The sequence below is a fragment of the Mytilus edulis genome, chromosome 6 (genome assembly GCF_963676685.1).
Source record: "Mytilus edulis chromosome 6, xbMytEdul2.2, whole genome shotgun sequence".
NCBI lineage: Eukaryota > Metazoa > Mollusca > Bivalvia > Mytilida > Mytilidae > Mytilus > Mytilus edulis.
In genome coordinates this window covers 39,517,823-39,541,672 of record NC_092349.1, presented here as the reverse complement: position 1 = coordinate 39,541,672, position 23,850 = coordinate 39,517,823, and the positions used below count along the sequence as shown (strand labels likewise).

Below are 23,850 nucleotides of genomic sequence, written 5' to 3'. Positions count from 1 at the left end.
TGCAAGGAAAACAAAAACTTGTATCGACTTTTAATGACTTTGCAGTATATATAGTTAAATAAATTGATAATAGATGTAATATGAAGTATGTTTTATACTCAGTGGATTCCGATAATAAATAAATATAAATGTCATGCAGAATACCTTATCTGGTAACGGACGAATCCTATTGTAACCCTTTTATGATATTTTAATATCGTATTGCTGAATATGTTACTGTTCAGCAGACATTTTCTACAAGCAATGACAAAAACTAGTTTAAGCTTGGACACGTTATATGGATTTCAGACAACTATGATCTAATCGGTGATATTAGTTTTCGGTAAATGTATTCATTCTAGATCTTATCTTCTTGTCTGTCAATTCTGCCTTTTGTTTTAATGTAATCATACAGAAACCGGATCTGTTTAGTAAAGTTGAATTCTATTGATAATCATTTCATTGATTATAATTGATAGTTTACTGAGCTCGATCATGGTTTCAGTGACCAGTATGGACTATATCTCTGTCATAGATGAAAAAGATGGGTTCATAATCCCATTTCTTTGTCCTGATTGTAACATCACCGAAAACGACTTGAGACTTGAGTTTTACTTGTAGCAGCATGAGGCGTGTCACTAGAGGATCAGGGAATGTTGTTTGTCTTTTGACAGTTTGTTCTTCTGGCCATGAGGAGGTACATTTGTTTCCATTTGAATGGTTTAAATTTTATTCATCTAAAGCAGCCATTGCCACGAATAGCATTCTTGTTTTATTATGTTTATCGTGATCTTTGCACATTACCTTTTAACGTCTATATGATTTTTTTTTACCGAATAATATAAAGTTATCGGTCGACCACGATTCCATTTTGATTTATTAAAAACTTTTGTTCGTTAATAGATTTTTTTTCTAATAATTTCCTACGAGGATTGATTATATTAGATGTATTAGGTAAAATCTTTCGGAATTGTGACTCTATAGCAATTTTCAATATCGTAACTTATTTCAAACAATACTTTTTTTTTATTTAAGAGTGAGGGAATAGTCTTTTGTAGACGAAAGTGACGTCTGGTATACAAAATAAATAACCAGGTTTCTATGGTTAGTTCTTTTATTAGGGTAAACACATGTTATTTGCATATGTCATGTATGTGGCAGCTTCCGAATGAGTTAATGTCGAACTTATAAAAGTTCAAGTACTTGATAAAACGTAATATTTGTTAAAAGAACGCGAAGAGTTGCACCAACATAGCTTTCATCGGTATTCTATATACTTTATTCGTGAAATAAAAACTGTGACGCATTACTTTTGAATGAAAGATTGAACAGTGCTCTATCAATGCCCAGTTATATTTTTTACGTAAATAAATGAAGTATGAAGACAAATAATACCTGAAATATCGTCATTGGACAGGTGGTATCACAATTTGAATTATCGCAATATGTTTGACAAATTCCTCGTAATATCAGTTCAGCCACTCTCGTCATTTCTATAAATAAACAATCGTAATTATAAAATAGTCTTCATGTACTATATATGCTATACACCATATACCTTTAACCGCGATTTGGAGGAAATTATAAAATCGCAGTCCATGTATATTTTAACTTACTAGTATTTTTTCTATTGTTAATTGGTCACATTTTCAAAGTTAGACCAACAAAAAGTGATACTACTTCGTAATTTTTCCAAATATCATCAATCTAAACATTGCTAAATATAAAACCTAAAAAAATCTAAAAATTTTGTGATGCACTCGTAATAGCCAATTACATGAATTTCTGCTCTATTTCCATGAGAAATAGAAGTTCTATACAAGGTTATATCCAAATTAAGAAGTACATCTTCCTCCTACAAAGGTTAAAGTTTTATAACATTACGGTAATTTATTAATAGTATTATTGTTCTTTCAACATTACTGGCTAGATTAATGATAATTAAAAGAGAAAAAAGTATTCAATTTGATCTATTTTGTTTTAGATCGATTACAGATAGCTCTCTTTAACAGTTTTCTTTTTCTCTTCTATTTTCATTTCGAATTAATAAACATTTTGTTTGTTTGAAAACAAGTCATTTGTCAATTCCTTATCATTCTTGTTATTGTAGTTACTATTTCATCTTGCATAAACACAAATACTATCAAATTAACATTCACTTCGAACACATACATTTTAGCAGTATGAAAATAGCATTAATTTTACGAAAATTCCATATTTTCCATCATCATGATAATGGTGCTTAGCGGGCTTATATGAAAACTTTATCTACTGCTTCTTGCTTTTATCGTATGCCTCTCCATAGCATGGTTGTTGTCTGACTTGTAAAAAATTAGCAAGCATAATTTTTAACACATTGTAAACATTAATTATATTCAGGTAAAAATATGCAAATGTTGTTTACAATTCACACAAGACCCATAGGTTTCGCACTTAATGTCCATGAGTTTCTTGCTTTAAATTCGAATAGCCATTAAAAAATCAGTTTCGATGTTCCATATTGTTTTTTGTTGGAAAATCATCCAGGAGTTTGTACGAGAAAACTCTCCCCCCTTTCATCATGTGTCTGGCTGTTTCTGAATTTATTTTACAGGTTCTCATTATTATTTTAGACATTCCAACCATGTAAATGATAAGAAAATCATTAGAAATCGGCATAACCAAACTTTCTTGTACTTAGTGGATTACTGAGATGGCGGATGTATATATAAATGCACTGCTTTGGTTGACAAAGCAGCTATACAGTGACTGTTACACGGTGTTTGATAGTCAACTTGTTGTAAATTGTTGACAATGTATGTTATCTGTTTAGAGAAAATTAATTGCCATAACAATAGGCAGCCAAAAAAGCTGAAAACTAAAAGTTGTTGTTGTTTATTGTATCAATGAATAATAGGAACCTACAATTCCTAAATACTTTCTTTGCTTAGTTTGATATTAATTGTTCATCTAAATCAAATCAAGTAAACGCATTTCTGTATAACAAATATTACACGATTTCTTTTACACACAAAATATTAATACAATAAAAACAACGTAGGATAGAAAAACACAATTATAAGGAAACAGAGGGCATACATGTAATTTTTCATATCAGATGTATAATCAGCCCTCGGTCAATATCAGCAGTCGAGCCTTCGTCTCTCATAAAACATCTGATATGAAATATGTTTGAGCGGTACACGAGCCACATGCTTGAGGGCTTATATACACTTGATTTGAAAAATTACGTTTTATCATAATTATCAAATGCTTCAACAATGGAGAAAAAACCGATTTAATATACTGATCCGTTTGAGTGGTTCTCGGTTAGAATTTCAAATCCTTTTATCATATATATATATATGTCAGTAAAAACAAAAGACTTACAAAAACGTTGAAATTACACACGATCAGGTTACGAAAAGGCGTGCAATAATAACAAGCAGCTGTTTATGAAGTTCTCATGTCAGACCACTAAGCACCATTACAGATATGGAATTCACATAAATTTAATACTTTTATCACACTGTAAAAATTACACTAAGTGTATGATAAAATTAATATAACCTACCAGCTTGTACATCGACCATTGTACTGTCAGAAATATCGGATGTATCAAAGACATCAACAAGGGTTTCCAGAATGTGGCTTGCTTCAACCTAATTTAAAAATATTTGTTTTTATATTCACATGTATGTATAATAAATAATTACAATGGCTTTTACGTTATGCAATATTTCAGCTGATGTCATATGAGACATAATGGAAACCCATATCTTTAAAAACTAGAGGCTCTTAAGAGCCTGTGTCGCTCACCTTGGTCTATGTGAATATTAAACAAAGGAAGCAGATGGATTCATGACAAAATTGTGTTTTGGTGATGGTGATGTATTTGTACGTCTTACTTTACTTAACATTCTTGCTGCTTACAGTTATCTCTATCTATAATGAACTTTGCCCAGTAGTTTCAGTGGAAAATGTTAGTAAAAATTTACAAATTTTATAAAAATTGTTAAAAATTTACTATAAAGAACAATAACTCCTTTGGGGGTCAATTGACCATTTCAGTCATGTTGACCTATTTGTAAATCTTACTTTGCTGAACATTATTGCTGTTTAAAGTTTATCTCTATCTATAATAATATTCAAGATAATAACCCAAAACAGTAAAATTTCCTTAAAATTACCAATTAAGGGGCAATAACCCAACAACGGGTTGTCTGATTCATCTGAAAATTTCAGGGCAGATAGATTTTGACCTGATAAATAATTTTACCCCGATGTCAGATTTGTTCTAAATGCTTTGGTTTTTGAGTTATAAGCAAAAAACTGCATTTTACCCCTATTTTCTATTTTTAGCCATGGCGGCCATCTTGGTTGAATGGCCGGGTCACGCCACACATTTTTTAAACTAGATACCCCAAAGATGATTGTGGCCAAGTTTGGATTAATTTGGCCCAGTAGTTTCAGAGGAGAAGATTTTTGTAAAAGATTACTAAGATTTACGAAAAATGGTTAAAAATTGACTATAAAGGGGTTAACTGACCATTTCGGTCATTTGATTTATTTCTAAATCTTACTTTGCTGAACATTATTGCTGTTTACAGTTTATCTCTATCTATAATAATATTCAAGATAATAACCAAAAACAGTAAAATTTCCTTAAAATTACTAATTCAGGGGCAGCAACCTATCAACGGGTTGTCCGATTCATCTCAAAATTTCAGGGCACAAAACAAACTAAAATGCACGTTAAACTATAAGTGATTTAAATGAAAAATAACATTTGAAAACTTTTATTGAATAACATTAAAAATATATCTCAAGTGCGAAATTTCAATCTGTCCGTGTTCGTAATAAATATCAACTATTTGTATGAATTACTATAATTATAATAAGTTTCGCCTGGATATCCCTTATCAGAGAAATTTGATTCGAAGTGAACTTGAAAATTTCAATATTATGCAAAATTAAAATAGATTGTTTTATAACATCTAAAGTATGACATTTCAAGATTGAAAAAAATATGAAGGACAACAAGTTTATTTGATGTGATCTAATTATATGGTTTTTTTTTCAGCTTGTACTGCCTCCATTAGTCCTTACCTCATGTTTACAGATCATTGTAATATATCCAGCATCATCTTTTTGAAAATTAATGCAACATTGCAAAATTGCAATTGTTTCTGTTTCTGCTGTTTGCTTATTATCCAGTGACAAATATTTCATTCATATTAAAACTGGCATTTTTTTAATAATACAAAATAAATTGCACCAAACACTATAGCTTTTTTTTTTTTTTTATACTCACCCACTTTAATTAATAGAAATGAGTTAAAACTGATTTTACATGGCGTTAAAAAATACCATTGAAAGTTTATTATCGGATTGTTAACCTTATCTATCCGTGAATTTAGAGATTTACACGACGGGTGATACAGTCAGTGACTCCTGATTATTAAGTCAAAATCATCAATTTAAAAAATGTCTTCTCGTCGTTGTATAACCTTTTGTACTAGAGTTGCATATTACTTTTAGAAAATGTAAAACCAGAATAAAATAGAACTTGTCTTGAATAGAATTGAGAAAGGAAATGCAGAATCTGTCAAAAAGACAACATCCTGGCCAAAGAACCGAATTTTAGGTTTATTATAGTTTTTGTTCCGTATGATCCGAGTGGGATCCATCCCCTTTCCACTTAGAAGATGAGTGGCCGGGATCTCTAAAGCCGATTTTGGCGATTTTTGTAGGAGATTTAAGTAAACTTCTAAAGCAGTTATAAAACAAGTGAAACATCGAGTTACTGCTTACTGATGATACCCCCGCCGAAATATTTCGGTAAACAGGAAGTTGTTGAGTGATGAATCTGAAAACGCATCGCACGATATAACTGAATTATATAAACCCTGAAACCAAATTTCAGAAATCATTGTAATGTAGTTCCTAAGAGATATGCGACGAATATATTCATGGGACGAACGGACGGACTGACGGATGGATTGACTAACGGACAGACAGGGGTTAAACAGTATACCCCCAATTTTTTAAAGTGAGTGATATAATTATGAACTGATATTTGTTTCATACTAACAGTTTTAAACGCATTGCAAATTTGTATGCCCCCCCTACGATAGTAGAGGGCATTATGTTTTCTGGTCTGTAGGTCCGTTCGTTCGTTCGACGTACCGTTCGTTCGTTCGTTCGACTTACCGTTCGTTCGTCCGTTCGTTCGTCCCAGTTCAGGTTAAAGTTTTTGGTCAAGGTAGTTTCTGATTAAGTTGAAGTCCAATCAACTTGAAACTTAGTACACATGTTCCTTAAAGCGTGGCAAAATAAAAGACGAAAAATTCAGACAGACTTTCTTCTCTTTCGTACTTAATTTCTTGTAAGCAAACTCTCTCGTGTGGTTGACCATGCAAGATTTTCCGCATTTTGCATGCATAATGTTGCGACAAATATTAAATTATTTTCTTAGGTTCTTCATACAATAACTTGCCGTATTAAAAGTATAAAAGAAATCCAGCTGCGGAAAAAAACTTTTAGAAAATATTTAAGTGGTTTTTTTTTTACACAACATTGGTATTGTTTATATATTGTAGAAGGTTAATACGTGTATCATCACACATCGTGGTACTATGTATTAATGAGACATGGTGATGTGTGGGATTTTGTTATATTGTTTATAAATCATTCCTCTCAAGACAATAAGAATATACAGCGTATGTCAAAACATGCATTTGAAAAGTTTGAATAGAAATTTATCACAAAATTAAATTTCAAATCGTAAATACGGCATTATTTTACAGAAGTATTTAAATGTAATATAAGAATATACTATTCAGTTCGCATGGATAACGCTATGTTTAGAAAAAATATCGGTTTGTTCTACGTTACATTCTAGCGTTGACTACCGATAACGACGTCAAATGCGATAAGGGTGGTTTTTGCTTGACGGGCGTCATATATAAAAACATAAAATAAGACTTTTTTAAATAACGAGGATGTATAAAAATTGTTTTTCTCTCAATAAAACTAACTGTGCAACTGTACCATGTCATCACAGTAGTTTTCTATTAGTGTGATGTGTTTGAATGTTTTAATTTGCCATTTGATTAGGGATTTTCCGATTTGAATTTCATAAGATCAGTATTTTTGTTTTTATTTTTACGGTTCTTGCTTTTTTAATGAACATGAAAAGTGTTACCCTACGAAAAATTTACTTTATTTATTTTTATTTGAAAAATCAGTTACACGCAAAGCAAAATATTTGAATTATGTATATCGTATAAATATATATATCAAGTCTCATAATATATGTAATTACAGTACTATAAACTTTTATTTTATAAATCAAAGCCGGCAAATCTTTAGCAGACTAGACATCCTGTACTTTATCTTCATAATAGTGTGTTATAGTATTGTTTTATTTGTCTTGATGAATATTACTTTCATTGTTTTGTCAGTTTTTGGTGATATCCATTTGACGTGAACTTTTACATGCCGTCATTGTGTTCTATGATGATGTTTGTATTCTTGTCTTTCATTTTTGCTAATGTGCTTTGTTTATATATCTATGTCTTTGCCTTTTTTGTGCTTCTTTGTTTGTTTTATAGTGATTAAGATTATGATTATAATTAGATGTTGACTGTTGTACCCCTATTTTTGGCATTTTTACATATTATGTCTGTTTTTTTGTTCACACATCGTTGTCAATATAATGCAATTTTATACGACTGTCATACAACCGAGAGGTTTAGATATCTATAAAGCCAGGTTCAATTCGTCATGTTCTACACATGGAAATGCCCATAAAAAGTCAGAAATATGGCAGTTGTTATCCATTCGTTTGTTGTGTTTGGGCTTTTGATTTTGACGTTTGTTAAGGGCCTTTCCGTTTTGAGTTTTCCTAAGAGTTCAGTATTTTTGTGATGTTACTTTCTACAATCCTGTATTGTTGATAACCTGCTACAGTTTTCTCCAAAATCTTTGAATGCTAGTTTACCAGTTTCTAATTTTGAAATATGAAGTTAGAAATGGATTCTGAAATTCGATCATCTATTTACGTCTCAGGAAACAAATATATCTAAATGATTTATTGTTTTACAGCAGATTCCAGCGAGTATGAAGCTATAGGTAGATTCTTTGGTTAGCTTCCCTGTTAGCTCAACCATGAAATCATTATTACCTTTAAATTGGGAGGAGCATAGCACCAATTTATCATCCAATGAAAACACTTATATCAATAGCCTGTTTATTATTATAATATGTATGTTTCATACAAACAGGTTTACCTAGAAAACTTTGCAAATGATTTTCATTTCTATCAGTTTTTGATTGAATTAAAAAACTTTTACTACAATAAATTAAAAACGGAGTAACGTTTTATGTCTTGTTTAAAATATTTACGCCGGGAATAAGCAGTTTATTTTATTTTATAGTGTCTTTTTGAGTATTCCCCATGCATGAAACTGTGTAATGCTCTAGGTGTCGTTTCTTCATATATATACAATATACAAATTTTTTAAAACTAAAATCTGTTATATTCACACAGAAAAGAAAAATTAGCATACTACTTAATATCATTCACAGTTAAAAATGCAACGAAAAAACAACAAACCAGCAAAATCTGCAGTTTTGAATTGAAAATATGGCAGCGTTTATGAACTACCATTTGGTCCGTAAACATTACCTTACTTTAAAGTTTCAGATAAATAATGTTTATGTCTCTACTTCATTTAGATTTAATGATCAAGTTATATGTACTTTTGGACACCTTCCAATCTTTTTTTACCTGTCAGGGTGTATTGTAAACAAACGTGTAAAACTTAAAGTTAAAACTTGCTAATCATAACCAACTACAGTTAATTAACTTGATGTAACAAATTCAAATCATATTATTATTGGTAATGTTTGATAATAGAGAACAAGTTAGGAATTTTAGCTTTCAGTTTTTTTTCAACATTCAGTATCAAAATAAAATACTGACTTTACATTTTTATTTAAATTATGATGTAAGAAATTGAGGATTAGGGAAAAACAGAGAGAAAGGGTCATCATAATTCGATGTTTCTAAAATGATTTGTAATTTTATGAAAAGCTGTTCCACATGAGTTCAATCCTTCCAATGTTGAACTATCTAAATATTCTCCATCACTACTTCCTAATTGAATCGACATGAATGAAGCAAAACATTTGACACCTTCATAAAAATGATGAAAATGAATCAAATACTAAATTGGCCCATAATGTTCTTTAAAATATACTGCAATAGAAAATAGTCAGTACTGAATAGCTTACATTTTGCATGTCGGGTCGGGTCGGGCCTTAATTTTATAGCTGATTGTACGGTAAAAAAAGTTCATGGTTGAAGGTCATATATACAGTTGTCTATAAATGCTATCATCCACCTCATTTGGTGGATCCGATAGTTAGCTCTCGCATTGACAATCATACCACCATGATCTCCATAAAATTGAGAATGGAAATGGGGAATGTATCAAAGAGACAACAACCCGACCATAGAAAAAACAACAGCAGAAGGTCACCAACAGGTCTTCAATGTAACGAGAAATTCCCGCAACCGGAGGCGTCCTTCAGCTGGCCCCTAAACAAATATATACTAGTTCAGTGATAATGAACGCCATACTAATTTCCAAATTGTACACAAGAAACTAAAATTAAAATAATACAAGACTAACAAAGACCAGAGGCTCCTGACTTGGGACATGCGCAAAAATGCGGCGGGGTTAAACATGTTGATGAGATCTCAACCCTCCTCCTATACCTCTAGCCAATGTAGAAAAGTAAACGCATAACAACGTACATTTAAAATTCAATTCAAGAGAAGTCCGAGTCTGATGTCAGAAGATGTAACCAAAGAAAATAAACAAAATATTTGTTTTATGATTGATATCTATGAAATAAGAAAACGGGAAAATTATCTTTATACGACTTATTACTTGATGAGCACAACTTTTAATGGTTCACAATCTTCTGTGAATTTTAAGATGTCTTGACTGAAAACTGGAGGCAAGTTGCTAACACACTGGTACGCTCTTTTGTAAATGTAACTTACAAACAACTGCATAACACGTGCATAAGTTAACTTAAAGCACTTTATTCTGCGAAATGTTAGGTATCTTGGTTAAATACGTCAAGGAGTAGTAAATTACATTTTCAAACTACATTTTTTTTTGTAAATTATGCCGATATATGACCTCCTTTAAAGTCTGAAAAATTAGTTTTTATGGTCCATAAAAGATTATGTTGGCTTGTTGTCCTATGTTTATACCACATGTCTCGTCAGTTTTATATAAAGAAATAAAATAAGTCATAAAACAATGACACATTTATTTTACTTCTAGAAACAAGTTTTAAGTCAGCTGTGAAAATCACATATAGCCGCAATGTTGAAAATAACCAAAACAATCACTACGTGAAATGTCATTTACTGCATCACATATAGCTAACTCGGTATACTCATGTAAATAATCTGGAAATCTCCTTAAAAAGGACTTTATTTTAGAAAAACTGAGTTCGCAAGTATTAAGTTCAGGATGGTAAGGAGGCTGAAAAACTAGTCGTATTCCATGTTGTTGTAAAATATTTCTTAGGTTAGCTTCGGTAAATCGCCCATGATGGAAACCACAATTATCCATTACAACAACATCGCCAGGAGTAAGAAACGCATTACCGTGTACATCAGTTTCTTGCAATGCGTTGATAAAAAAGTTAAGCAAATGAAGTCCGTTTGAGGGACCATCAATAATGTTAAAATAGTCAATTCCTAACGGACTTTGCATCAGATTAATGGTATAATTTGCATTTGATGCATACCGTTGAATTTCAAAGGCTCTCTCACTAGGTAAAGAATGTCCATATTTCCTATTACCAGTTGTCAGAACAACAGAAGCTTCATCAAAACAATGAATTGAAAACGGATTAATATTTTCGATATTGTGTAGAAACAAGTCAAATTTAGCTTGAACTTGATCCGTTAATCCCTCTTTAGCTTTAATGGTTAGTTTTTTCCTTTTGAAGCAAAGTTTTTTTGTAATAATTCTGCATATAGAAACAACACTAGGCACATTGTCAGGCTGGCATATCCCATCATTGACTAATTTGTTTTGAATTTCTTTATGATAAAGCGATGGCTGTCTATACAGATAGTACTCAATTGCTGTAAGAATATTTTCATTGACCAAAACAGCTGGTCTCCTATATGGTTTATCTGTAATTGTTCCAGTGTGCATATATCTTTGAATAGTTTTATTAACAGTTCTTATATCTACATTTGTTAACTTTGAAATTTTTTCAACAGATTTTCCTTCACCAAAATTGTCTATAATCCTACATTGTAATTCTTCTTGTAATAATTTTCCTCTTTTATAAAATCTCCCTGCTTTTGATTTTTCCATGTTTGTGATATAAGTATTGACAAATTTTAGCTATTCTAAACGGCAATACTATGTCTATTTAGGATATTTCGGAACAATTGTAAATTTGTAATGTTACTATATGTTGTTTTTTTCTTCATGAGATTTGGGAATAAATATCAATATAATATATGAGTTAAAAATTTGAAATATTTTGTCTGTTATAAAATGTTAGTAGAATCTGATTTAAGAAACCTGCATATGGCCCCAGACAAATGTATAGGTATGCCATCCATACTTTCAAAGCAGGTAAGTGTAGAACATGAATAGCATGCTGTTAGCCCCACATTTGGATATTCTGTTACCTGAGTTACTATGTGACTTCTCTATTGTTAAACTCATTTGTCAACTCATTTGTCACATGACTTTTTGTGTGTTTCATTCTTATGTTAAAATTGATAATGGATGGGTTAAGTGTAGAAGAGTTCTTGGTACAAATAGGTCCAGAGTTTCAATCGTTTTCTTCAGTATTTAGGCAAAACGGATTTGATACTATTGGGAGTTTGAGATGCATTCGTGTGAATGAAGATATAGAAATAATGTTTAAAGAGGCTAACATTTGTTTGCTGTTAGGCAAAAAAAGACAGTTACAAAATGCGTTAAAGAATCTGAAAGATGTAAGTGAGTCGTGTGAGTTGTCAGCTACTTCCAAACAAAAGCCTGCAGAGAAGCCAAGTATGGGCAAAATTTCAGACGCCAACAAAGCTGCAATTTACTCACTTAAACGCCAACTGGACCATTCAGAAGCTGAACTTAATACAATGACTCTAGTAGAAAAGGCCAAAGACCAAGCAAGAAGATGTACAAACTGTCATGAAACAGGACATAAGGCAGATGGAAACAAAAACAACCAACCCTGCGCAAAACTGCCCTGTATGTCAATTAGCAACTGTGGCCAGGTTGATAAGCATCCTGAATATACAATAGAAAAAAGAAGAAAACAAAGAGAGGTTGGACAACTAAAGCAGAAAATGAAAAAAATGACAGAGGAGCAGAAAATGTTAGAGACATACACACTGACTAGAAAACATGATTTTATCAGCAATATGAGAGAGAGATTAAGAGCTTCGAATCCTAGGAAATATATTGATGGTTCTGTATTGATGAGGGACTTATTTGCCTTAAAAACACATTTCAAAGGCGAGGCACCAACTGAAAATGGAAGAGACAGTTTGGACTTTTCAGAAGCTCTCTGTTCCATTGACAAGAAAAGAGAAAATCTCCAGGTTAATTCCTTCAAAAGAAACATGAAAATTGAAGATGATGACATTTCTACAAACATGAAGGCCGCCAAATTAGCTTTCCCCATGTGTCAGCCTCAGCCTCAACCTCAGTTTCCGTATCCCTATCTATATCCAATGTATCATCAAATGCCTTTCTTTCCAAATGTTAATTCCGGGCAAATGTCTGCCACATTCAACCCGCAGATACAAGGATTTCCTACCAGTAATCTGTTTTCCGACACGAGTGTGAAACCAGAACCAAAATCACCACCAAAAAATCCGATGGAAATATTAGCTGAAGCAGCACTCAAACATAGTCCGATAAACTATGATGCTGATGATGATGATGATGAAAGTGATTTTTGATAATTATATCCTGTACTAGTATTCAGCTTGAAATAAATCTTGATCACAAAATTAAATATACTAGTTGTTTGATTAAATTTGTTATATTAGGAATTTACATGTGTTGCTTACAAAGTATTGAAATATGAATTCAGAATTATAGAGAAATAATTTATGAATTTCAGAATATTTTAAATTATTTTACGGGGTCTTTTATAGTTTTCTATTCGGTATAAGTTTTGCTCATTGTTGAAGGCTGTACATTTCTCTATAGTTGCTAACTTCTATGTTATTTGGTCTCTGGTTGAGTTGTTCCATTGACAATCATACTACACCTTCTTATTTTCGTATGCCTTGTTATGCATCTATGGGGCCATTGGTATAGAAAATATTATAGGTGATTTAAAAGGGTGTATCTGAGTGGACAGTATCAAATGTAATTTTTTTTTGCAGTTATATGAAGAATGAAAAAAATGTCAAACAAATTCGTTTTTTTTTTTTATCTTTCATAAACATAAAATGCATTTACTTTTATATTACTAGAAGATGTGTTTGTACTCGTGAGTAATTTTCAAAGTGGAATAACATCAATTTTTTTCTCCATTTGTAACGAGGAACCTCAACATGTACTAGTTAACATGACTTGGGACACCAGTAAAGCTTTTGAAAGACTCAATTCCATCACTGATCTTTGATATGGTTCATGTTAATCAATCTTTTATTATCTGTATAGAGTGTTGTGGATTATTAACTTTTACAGCCAATTCCATGGAGTGTGTAGCCAAAGGTTAGCTTGCTATTTAGCTGAACAGTGAAGTTATTGTTAGGTTAGGTAAACTACCCTCCATTAAGAGTAGATTAGTCGGACAGATAACCAATCTATCTGTCTGTTGGACTAGGTCACTGGACTCACTTCGAAAGTAGTACCTGATTGATGGTTTAGCTAACAAGCAAGCTAACCAAAATATTACCTTTGGCTTAACACTCAATGAAATCGGCTGTAATTGTTTTTCTCTGGATCATGGTGTCTTATATTTCATTCCACTCAACATTACCGTATTAAACCGCATTGTAACTAAATGAAACATGAGCATATTTATAAAATGTCTTACCATTCTATGCTATGTTTATTCGTGCTTATTGAAGTTCTCGATTATTCATAAAAGAGAAACCATAAAAAAAAACCCAATAAAACACATCAGACGTCAATATAATAAAATAACAGAAAAGTGTCATTAACATACATATTGATGCATAACTCTAAGCAAGGTTGGTGTTTTTTTTTAACCTTTTAGTTTTAAATTCTTATTATCAAATAAATTACTAGTACATTATAACTAAATAAAAACATAAACATAATCACCATGCAGGTCAAAAGGTAATTAATAGTTATTGGATATAGAGCATTGGCGGATCCAGGGGGGGGGGGGGGGGGTTCTGGGGGTTGGAACACCCCTTTTTGGGGGCGGATCAATGCATTTGAACGGGGACATATAGCTGGACCTCCCCCCTTTATCCTGGGTTGGAAACCCCCACTTTTTAAAATGGCTGGATCCGCCACTGTAGAGCATAATCTTCTATCAACTATAGAGATACTGTGAGCACAACTTCCAAAACAATACTCTTCAACCCTATATAAAACAAAAGTGCATACGCTGAAATATCTCGCCTACAATAGTGACCATTGATTTTATATTGATAGTCCTAACATACAGTTTTATCTCATCAACATTTATGATCCAAGAACACGAGGTCAATGTCGGGTAATCAAAGCCTAAAATACACTATTAATATAATCCATTATAGCCGATTTCAATGAGTGTGTAGGCAAAGGTAATATCTTTGTTAGCTTGCTTACTACCGGAACCGTGAAGTCATTGTTAGGTAAGGCATACTAACCTCTTTTTGAAGTAGCATAGTCCTACAGACAGACAGATTGGTTATATGTCGGACTTGTCTACTCTTAAATGAGGGTAGTTTACCTAACCTAACAATGACTTCACAGTTCAGCTAGCAAGCAAGCTAACCAAACATATTACATTTGCCTACACACTCATTGAAATCGGCTGTAATCCACCGAATATAAATGACATATTACTTAAGATATAAAGGAAACAGACTCAGCCAGCATGGAAAATTAGTATTGACCAATGAACCAAAACGGTTCCTGCCAGACAGACATACAATTATTTCATAAAACAAATATAGTTGACATATTGCTTAACATTTAAAAAAAACAGATGGCCAAAACACAAAAACTTAGCAAATTTGAGCAATGAACCATGAAAATGAGACTTTTGCCCAAAAAAACCTGTTTGACTAACATGAACATCGTAAGATATTTCTATACACCAAATATAGTTGGCCTATTGCATATAGTATTAAAAAAAACCAGATCAAAACACAAAAACTAAACATTGAGAATTGCACCATGAAAATGAGGTCAATATCAGCTGATACCTAACAATCAGTTCATATACACCGCAACCAGGGGGTTCGCGGGTCAACGTTCTGTTAAATTGCAACAGTTCAGTTTGCGAATCCATTCCCCCCCTTTTTTGAAATTCCTTGTTATGGGCCTGACATACACTATATAACTAAACATATTGCTTATATATATATATTTACAGCAGATTTCATTAAGTGTGTAGGGAAAGGTAGAATCCTTGGTTAGCTTGATTGTTAGCTGAACCGTGAAGTCATTATTAGGTAAGGTATACCTCCCTCCTTTCGGAGTAGTCTAGTCTTACAGACAGACAGATTGGTTATCTGTCGGACTAGTCTACTCTTAAAGGAGGGTAGTTTACTTAACCTAATAATGACTTCACGGTTCAGCTAACAAGCAAGCTAACCAAGGATTCTACCTTTCGTTACACACTTAATGAAATCTGCTGTAACAAATATAATTATTTTCTGTGACTGTTTCTTACATTAATTTGTAGGATCCTTTACTATAGATAAATTAGCTGATCTATAAAAAAAATAATATCTCCATGCCTTAAATATCATGTACTGTAGTACGACGCTAAATTAAAACTGACGTGGAAAGGTATAAACACTCGAACACCGAAAGCTTCATTTTTATGAAGCCCAGGTGGTCGTGTGGTCTAATGGAACGGCTACAGTGCAGGCGATTTGGTGTCACGATATCTCAGTAGCATGAGTTCGAATCCCGGCGCGGGAACCACAAAAAAATTGCGAAAGCAAATTTACAGATCTAACATTTTTGGGTTGATGTTTAGACGAGTTGTATATATATATATAGTATAGGAGATATGGACTTGACCTTGAAACCTTAACCTTGTTCACTGATCAATGTAATGAGGGCATGGTCAAGTGAAAAGGGTCTGACATGCATGAGGAATTTGCAATGCACGCACATACGAAAAATAATTATCATATAACTCATAATAACAGAAATTTTACAATACAAAAAGTCTTCACTTATTTACAGCTGATTATAATGAGTGTGTTGATAAAGGTTAGCTTGCTTGCTAGCTGAACCGTGAAGTTATTATTAGATTAGGTAAACTATCCTCCTTTAAGAGTATACTAGCTCGATAGATGACTAATCTATCTGTCTATATGACTACACTACTTCAAAAGGAGGGTAGTTTACCTTACCTAATAGTGACTTCACGGTTCAGCTAGAAAGCAAGCTAACAAAATATAATAGCTTTACCTACATACTTAATGCAGTCGGCTGCAAGTAGTCATTGGACAATGCAAAGGTCAAGAATAATGCACATATGTTAGACGGAAACTTAATATCATGAGACATACTAGTATACAAAGTATGAAGCATCCAGGGCTTCTACTACAATGTTTTAATTTTAATTATTTAGTTAACTCCGGCCTCTGCCGGATGACTGTCCCTATCATCGGTTGACTTTTCTGTAACTGATTATAATCTTTCTTAAGTCTCGCTTTTGTTATCAATACGGATTCAATAACCTTTTTGGATTGATTAACATTAATTACCCCATATCAGTTTTCTAAAATAAAGCGTATGTTACATAATGTATGTCAAAACATTATCACTATTACAATTCGATTTATTTTGTCTAGTATGTATTTGCCATGACCAAAATTTAATAGTTTTTGTTTGTTTTGCAAATAAAGAAGTTATGTAAAGTACATACAAATCAATGGATTTATAAATGAACAATGAGTAATTGATTGAAATAAAATCGACAAATTAAACACACATATATATAAAACTTATTTTTAAACTGACTTGTAAAACTTGTTAAACTAGTTTTACAATGTTTTATTCTGTCACTAGTTCTGATTGGTTCTCTGCTTAACTATTAACTCCACCCAAATGATTGTTGTACATTACCTTATAAGGTCTAATAATGATTTCATGGTTGAGCTAGCAAGGAAGCTAACCAAAGAATCTACCTATAGCTTCATACTCGCTGGAATCTGCTGTAAAGGGTTGATTGGATTTAAACCTGCTCATCTTGTATTAAAATGAAAACTTTAGCTGTCGGGATGGCAGCAACTAACGCCATACTAGTATTCTTTTCGTTAGTTTTCAATATTTGATTGACAAAAAATAAAACAAAAACAAAACATTAAACTCATATATAAATAAATGAATAAAACCATTGACATGTCCTTATATCATCTTTGGAACTTCAATATGAGACCCAGGATTTATATTAGTCAATATAATTATAACCCTATTCATCATACAGTGTCGAACTTTTACCAGTATCTTTAAGCTCCATTTATATTATTATATTTTGCATGGAGTTTGAGGCGACTGTAATACAAGTGAGAGGTTTAGCGCTAGAAAACCAGGTTCAATCCATCATTTTCTACATTTGAAAATGCCTGTACCATGCCAGGAATATGACAGTTCTTGTCCATTTGTTGGACATTTTTTGTCATTTGAATTTGCCATTTGATTAGGGACTTTCCGAATTTCCCCCGGAGTTCAGTGTTTTTGTGATTTTACTTTTTATTGAATCTTTTAATCATTTGCTTTCGACCCAAACTGCGTATAAATAACAGAAACGAAACACAGAAAAGTTCATAAAATCTTGTATCTTGAACAAAACAAAAAAAGTCATTGCCTATTGAATACAATTTTCTGATTTTTTATGTTGGTGTATATCCTATAATGAATTTATAATAATGTATCTGCTGCGATACTTACGACTGAACATGCTAATTGTTGATCCTTGTTATTGTAATCTGTTTGTAACGTTGCTGTTGTTCGCTGTAGGTACTTTAGAGCTGTGTCACTGTTAATATTATTATCTGCACTCACATCTTCCATTATTACTGCTATCTCAACTGACAACAAAACGATAATTATGGAGGCATTTAAACAAACTGAGAATTTTAACGTTTATTATGTTTTACAATAACGGATTTAAATTAAAACAATATAATTATCTTTAAACTCAGGAATTTACATAAATTAATCCAGTAAATTAATCACAATTGCTTACCGTTATCAATTATCAGTAACCAAATCAACATCATGTAGATGTGATCACCAAGGAGACAACTATCCATCATATACAAACAGACATAGATGTAAGCAACTTTATCTTACCTCCTATACATTTCTAGGAATATGAATGGTTACAAGCGTCCGTAATTTGTTAATAATTACTTTAGTTTGTATGTGCATACCAATGGCAGTAGGTTCTTAAGATTGAACACTTGAACACTTTACTATCAAAATAAGAAGATGTGGGATGATTGCAAATGAGACAAGTCTAGTATAAATTCAACAAATACGAATAGTCGGTAAGATACATTCGTTACATATTGTCTTAGTGACCTAAAGTTTAAAAATATACGTCACCAATCTCTGACATTCAAGCTTCGATGTAACAAGCTAAATCAAAACAACATTTGAAGAGTACGATTGCATTGCATGTGTGCACAAGTAAGCATGACGTTATTTTGAAAAATTGTCCGGAACATTTAAAGAACTGGGTTTTTCAATATCCTATATATTAACCTTTGATCATAATGTGCAAATATCTGCCCCAACTTTACGATAGGCTGTAATCAAATTTCACTGTTAATCTTCAAAATAGACAAAAGTCAATCGTTAGGTATTGTCCATCGCTTTTTTAAATGTAGCATTATTGGCACCGTACTATTGAGAACAAGCAATACACGAAACACAGCTATGATAGACACTAACCACTATCGGCAAGCAAGATTGTAACGTTGAACGAAAACAACGGTCGATTTTAAACATGCAAATTTTGGGGTCGTCATTAAATGTTCCATTTACCAATGTTAAAAGTCATTAATTGTTTAATCATATTATCATTAATTTTGAATGAATTTCAATCAAATTTTTTTTTATCTTCTCATTCACATCTTCACAAACTTGAGTAAAACACTATATGGATATAAGAAGATGTGGCATGAGTGTAAATTTACTAAGAGTATGCGTTTCTTACTTTAAGTAATGCATAAACTTGAAACTAGTACTCTCTGGCATATTGACAAACCGTAAATAGGAGTTCGTTAATCATTTGAACATGACATGAAAGTAAATGCTTTCTCAAACACTACAACAATGACCAGTTAATTACTATTAATATTTAATAACTAGCTAGTAAATATTTTCCTCATCAATATATTAACATAGTTATTTGTTCTTAGAATGGATAAAGTATATACATGTGACTGTATTTGTATTTTATTGTTTAATAAAATATTAACCTAATTTCATCGAAAGAACATTATAAATAGTCGTACTCAAAATTGATAGTTTATACAAAGGCATTGGCGCCACTTCAACGTCAATAACTTTTTATCAAGCAAAACGACAAAGCAAGATATATAAGCCATCAGTTGGCCCCTGAAATAGCACAAAACATATGCTCCTATCAATACTTTAATTTTTTACTGATAAACGAATATTGCAATGTAATCTGAATATGCAATTTGCAAGGATAACCATATATTTATCTTTTTGTTAAATAGAATATGAGCAATTATGTTGTACTTTATTTGGCTCTTAAACTCTTTTGATTCGACCAAAATTGACGAGTCGCGTGTAGACGAAACGCGCGTCTGACGTACAAATTAGTTTACTGCTATTATGTTAGTCCTATATTTGCTCTATTCAGCACCCACGGGGACCATATGTGAAGGACCCAGCTCATAATACAAGTTATGTATATACACTGAGATGCTATATGGTTTTTTTTATCGTTTTGGCAGTTTTGAATAACATTACTATATGAATGTTCTTTTAATTTCAATGTGTATCTACTAAAATTAAGGGATGCCATATTATTGAAGCCTGACAAATTAACTACTAATCATAATCTTTTTTAAAGGTTTATGATGGATAAGATACAATGTTAATTGTCAAGTGTAAACAATCTATTATACTTACCAAAGGATGTATCAATCTCCCTGATCCTGACCAGTGCGATCAGTATCACCTGAAAATATAATATAGGTGTTCTTTTATTATTATCAACGACGCACAACTGATATATTAGCAAAGGAAGTGCAGGTATGAATAAAAAGAAACTGTTAGATGAACATGCAGTCACTTATTTTTATGTGATTTCGTTTATATAAGCACGGACGTCATCCGGTGAATTCATCGTTTTTAACGTCAAGTGGTATATTATATGTATATAAAGAGGAGAAAGATCAATGTGATATCAAGATTAATCCTGCTTTGTATTAGACAGATCCTACACTGGACCGTATTTTGATGTGCTAGTTCATAAAGTTACCATGCGAAAGGAAATGTATCATCTTAAATATTTCTAACACGGACCCGACAGTATTACACCTTACAACTAAATGTCGCTATCATCTCGGAGAAGTGCCAAATATCAATTTGTAAGTCTGGTTTATCCGACGATCATCTTAAACATTTTATTGTAAACATTAAGTAAATTTTCATTGATGGTCATACAGTATCGGAAGAATTATTACCAATTTTAGGATGTACTACGCGAAGTAAGTAATATATACAAATCTACAATGTATATCAATTCTTTATGAAAAATAATATGTTTCGTAAATTGCATGGTTGATATTTGAAAGGCACGTTTTGATAACGGCATTCAGATAATGTATGACAGACTGATAATAGAGAACCCGTTTTTGTATTGAATAATAATACATCCTCAATCAAATTTTCTTTTAAGTTTGTCGGGAAACTAATTTTGTTATTAGTTGCAATCAGAATTCGACAATGGCCAAACCTGACTAACGAAAGTTATAAACTTAAGCCTAGTTGGTCAAAATATACAACATGTGTCGAGGGTTCGAATTCTATAGATCTTATTTAAGATTAAGGCATTTCTTTTTTTAATATTCTATGTATTTACATTGTAAATTATAAATTATAAATGAAAAAAACAACAGAGAAAGAAAGTGCTTAAATTCGTGTTTGAAGGTTATGAATTTACATCTGAAAAATTGTTATAAAAAAGAGAAAAAAAAAATATAGCAATAGAAACATTTATAATAAACCATAAATAAAGGCAACAGTAGTATACCGCTGCTCGAAATTCATAAATTGCTAGAGAAAAACAAAAAACAAATCCGCGCCACAAACCAAAACCGAGGTAAACGCATCAAATATAAGAGAACTACGACACAGCAGAAACACAACATTAAAATGTAACACATACAGAAACGAACTATAATATAACAATGGCCATTTAAACAATAATCGAAGTTATCTATGATTTACTGATATGAAAATTCAGAATAAGAAACAGCAGACTATATCGCTAAAAGGCTGTACAAATCTGGATTGAGATAACTAATCATATTCACATTGGAGAATCTTTCGACCAAATAATAAATGTGGTACACACATTGGATCCAAATGCCTGATCATGCCATTGCAATTCATGCATATAGGGTTTTAAAGCTTGTCTTTGTTATTATTATTTTGTCTGACTGTTTGTATAGCTTTGTTGTTGCTATCGTCTGTGCTTTTATTTTAAATTGTGTTATGTATTGGTGTGCTTTCGTAAATTCATAGGAGGGGTCCGTTGTTATTTTGCTACGGTTTAATAGTTGTAATGTACTACTATATTATTCATTTGTGTTCTTCTTTGTACTGTATTTTTGTCACGCAGTGTTGTCATTTGCGTGGTATTTTAACATGGCTATATACGTAGGAGATTTGACTAGCCAGAACCAGTTTCAATCAACCATTTTGTTTTCTAATTTCCTGCACCAAGTAAAGAATATGGCAGTTAACGTTGGTATCTGCAATCCATTTCTATGTATGTTGGCGTTCGATTTTATTGCAGTTAAGTGCACGTGTTTCTGTTTTTCTGTTGTTTTCTTTTATAGTTGACGTGTTTCCCTCGGTTTCAGTTTGTAATCCGGATTGAATTGTGTTTTTTCGGAACTTTGGTATTATGTATGTATATTATATTTTGTGATCGGGTGGATTTGAAAATCTCATCATAGAATAATGCAAATGGATTAAACAGAGATATCTTCAACACAACAATACAAACAAAAACATGTTTCACTTTTTAATAATTACAACTAGGGATGTCAACTCGGTAAAGATGAACCAATCGAGTACTCGTTGGATTTACCGAGCGATACTCCAGTACTCGCTCGGTAAAACATTAACAAAATTGAAACTCAAAATCATGGCCATTTAAGGTACCGTTGATCGTTGTCTTATGAACGTAAAACCCTCAATATTATTACCTCGGACTAGATAATAGTCCATGTAATTTTATACCATAATTAGTAGCTTATTAACTACATGGACTAATTATGTAAACTGGCAATAATCTAATCAAGTAATTAATTAATATCTCTAAAAAAAAAATATCTCAAAAACAGTATTTGAGAACTGTAAAAAAACTCATTCAATAATCAACAAAGGGGTGATGATTAGAACTTATAATAATATATTATAATAAGCAAAATTTATATGACAGTAAATCCTATTTTTATTCTAATTTCATTGAATTTGATTAGCATCTAATGTCTCGGGAGGCATTCTAAAAAAAAATTGGTTTCAGCTTAAGAAAGCAACAACATTCTAACAGGAGACCGATTAGTCGAATATCATTTAGATATTCGATACTCGGTTCTACCGAGCGATACTTGAGTACTCCTTTTAAGAAATAATCCCTACGCTTTTTCAATCCTGATCAGTAGAATTTAACAGAATACAGCAAGAGTGATCACAGAAAAGTCAGCAAACTCTATCCTGTATGATAGAACATTTATAAAATAATATTCGATCTAACCTGGAAATTTAAGTATCCTTTCATTTAACACTTTCGATAAATACAATATAGTTAAAATGAGTTTGAAGGGTAGTGTATGTTATCAACACTTGTTCAAAGTTGAGGAGCATATACTATGATCTCACATTAAAACATGTTGGACGCTTTCGCGATGATGTTAACCCATCATATCACAATCGTAGTGTCAGTTTATCTCATATGAAATCATGAAAATAATGATAAAGTTTAAGATGGAAAAAAAAGGAATTATTTCAAAAATGTATATTAAAAGCTAAAACATTATTGCATAAAAAATAACGTTTACCTTAAGCAGTAATATCGAAAAACTAGCCATCATTTGTTCATACTTCTGCTTTCTTTGAAACAAACAAAGTGTAAATTGAAAATGTATTTAATAACTTAAATCAGCAAAACGACAGTCACGTGGTATAAACATAAGTGTAGCCAACCGACATACTGAAAAGACGTCGCTTATTGGAAAGTAATGCTGTTATATTGACGTATATTTATCCAAGATCTCCTTTTCTTCCTATTTATCAAATTTTCCAAACATATTTACACTTATGATTTTCTAATTATATGTCTTCAATATGAAGAAACTTTATCAATATTAAAACAGTACTATGTTAAATGATTTTC

The 23,850-nt window shown here is 31.9% G+C and overlaps 1 protein-coding gene across 1 annotated transcript; it reads right to left on the bottom strand.

Moving 5' to 3' along the window:
* Positions 1-337: 337 nt before the first annotated feature.
* LOC139526387 (uncharacterized) lies at positions 338-20,399 on the bottom strand. The gene is made up of 5 exons (XM_071321528.1): positions 20,352-20,399; positions 18,132-18,271; positions 3,533-3,620; positions 1,375-1,472; positions 338-403 (listed from the first exon to the last, which is right to left on the bottom strand). The coding sequence occupies exons 2-5, from the start codon at positions 18,252-18,254 to the stop codon at positions 338-340; spliced, it is 375 nt and encodes a 124-aa protein (XP_071177629.1). The 5' UTR covers positions 18,255-18,271; positions 20,352-20,399.
* Between the last annotated feature and the right edge of the window lie 3,451 nt (positions 20,400-23,850).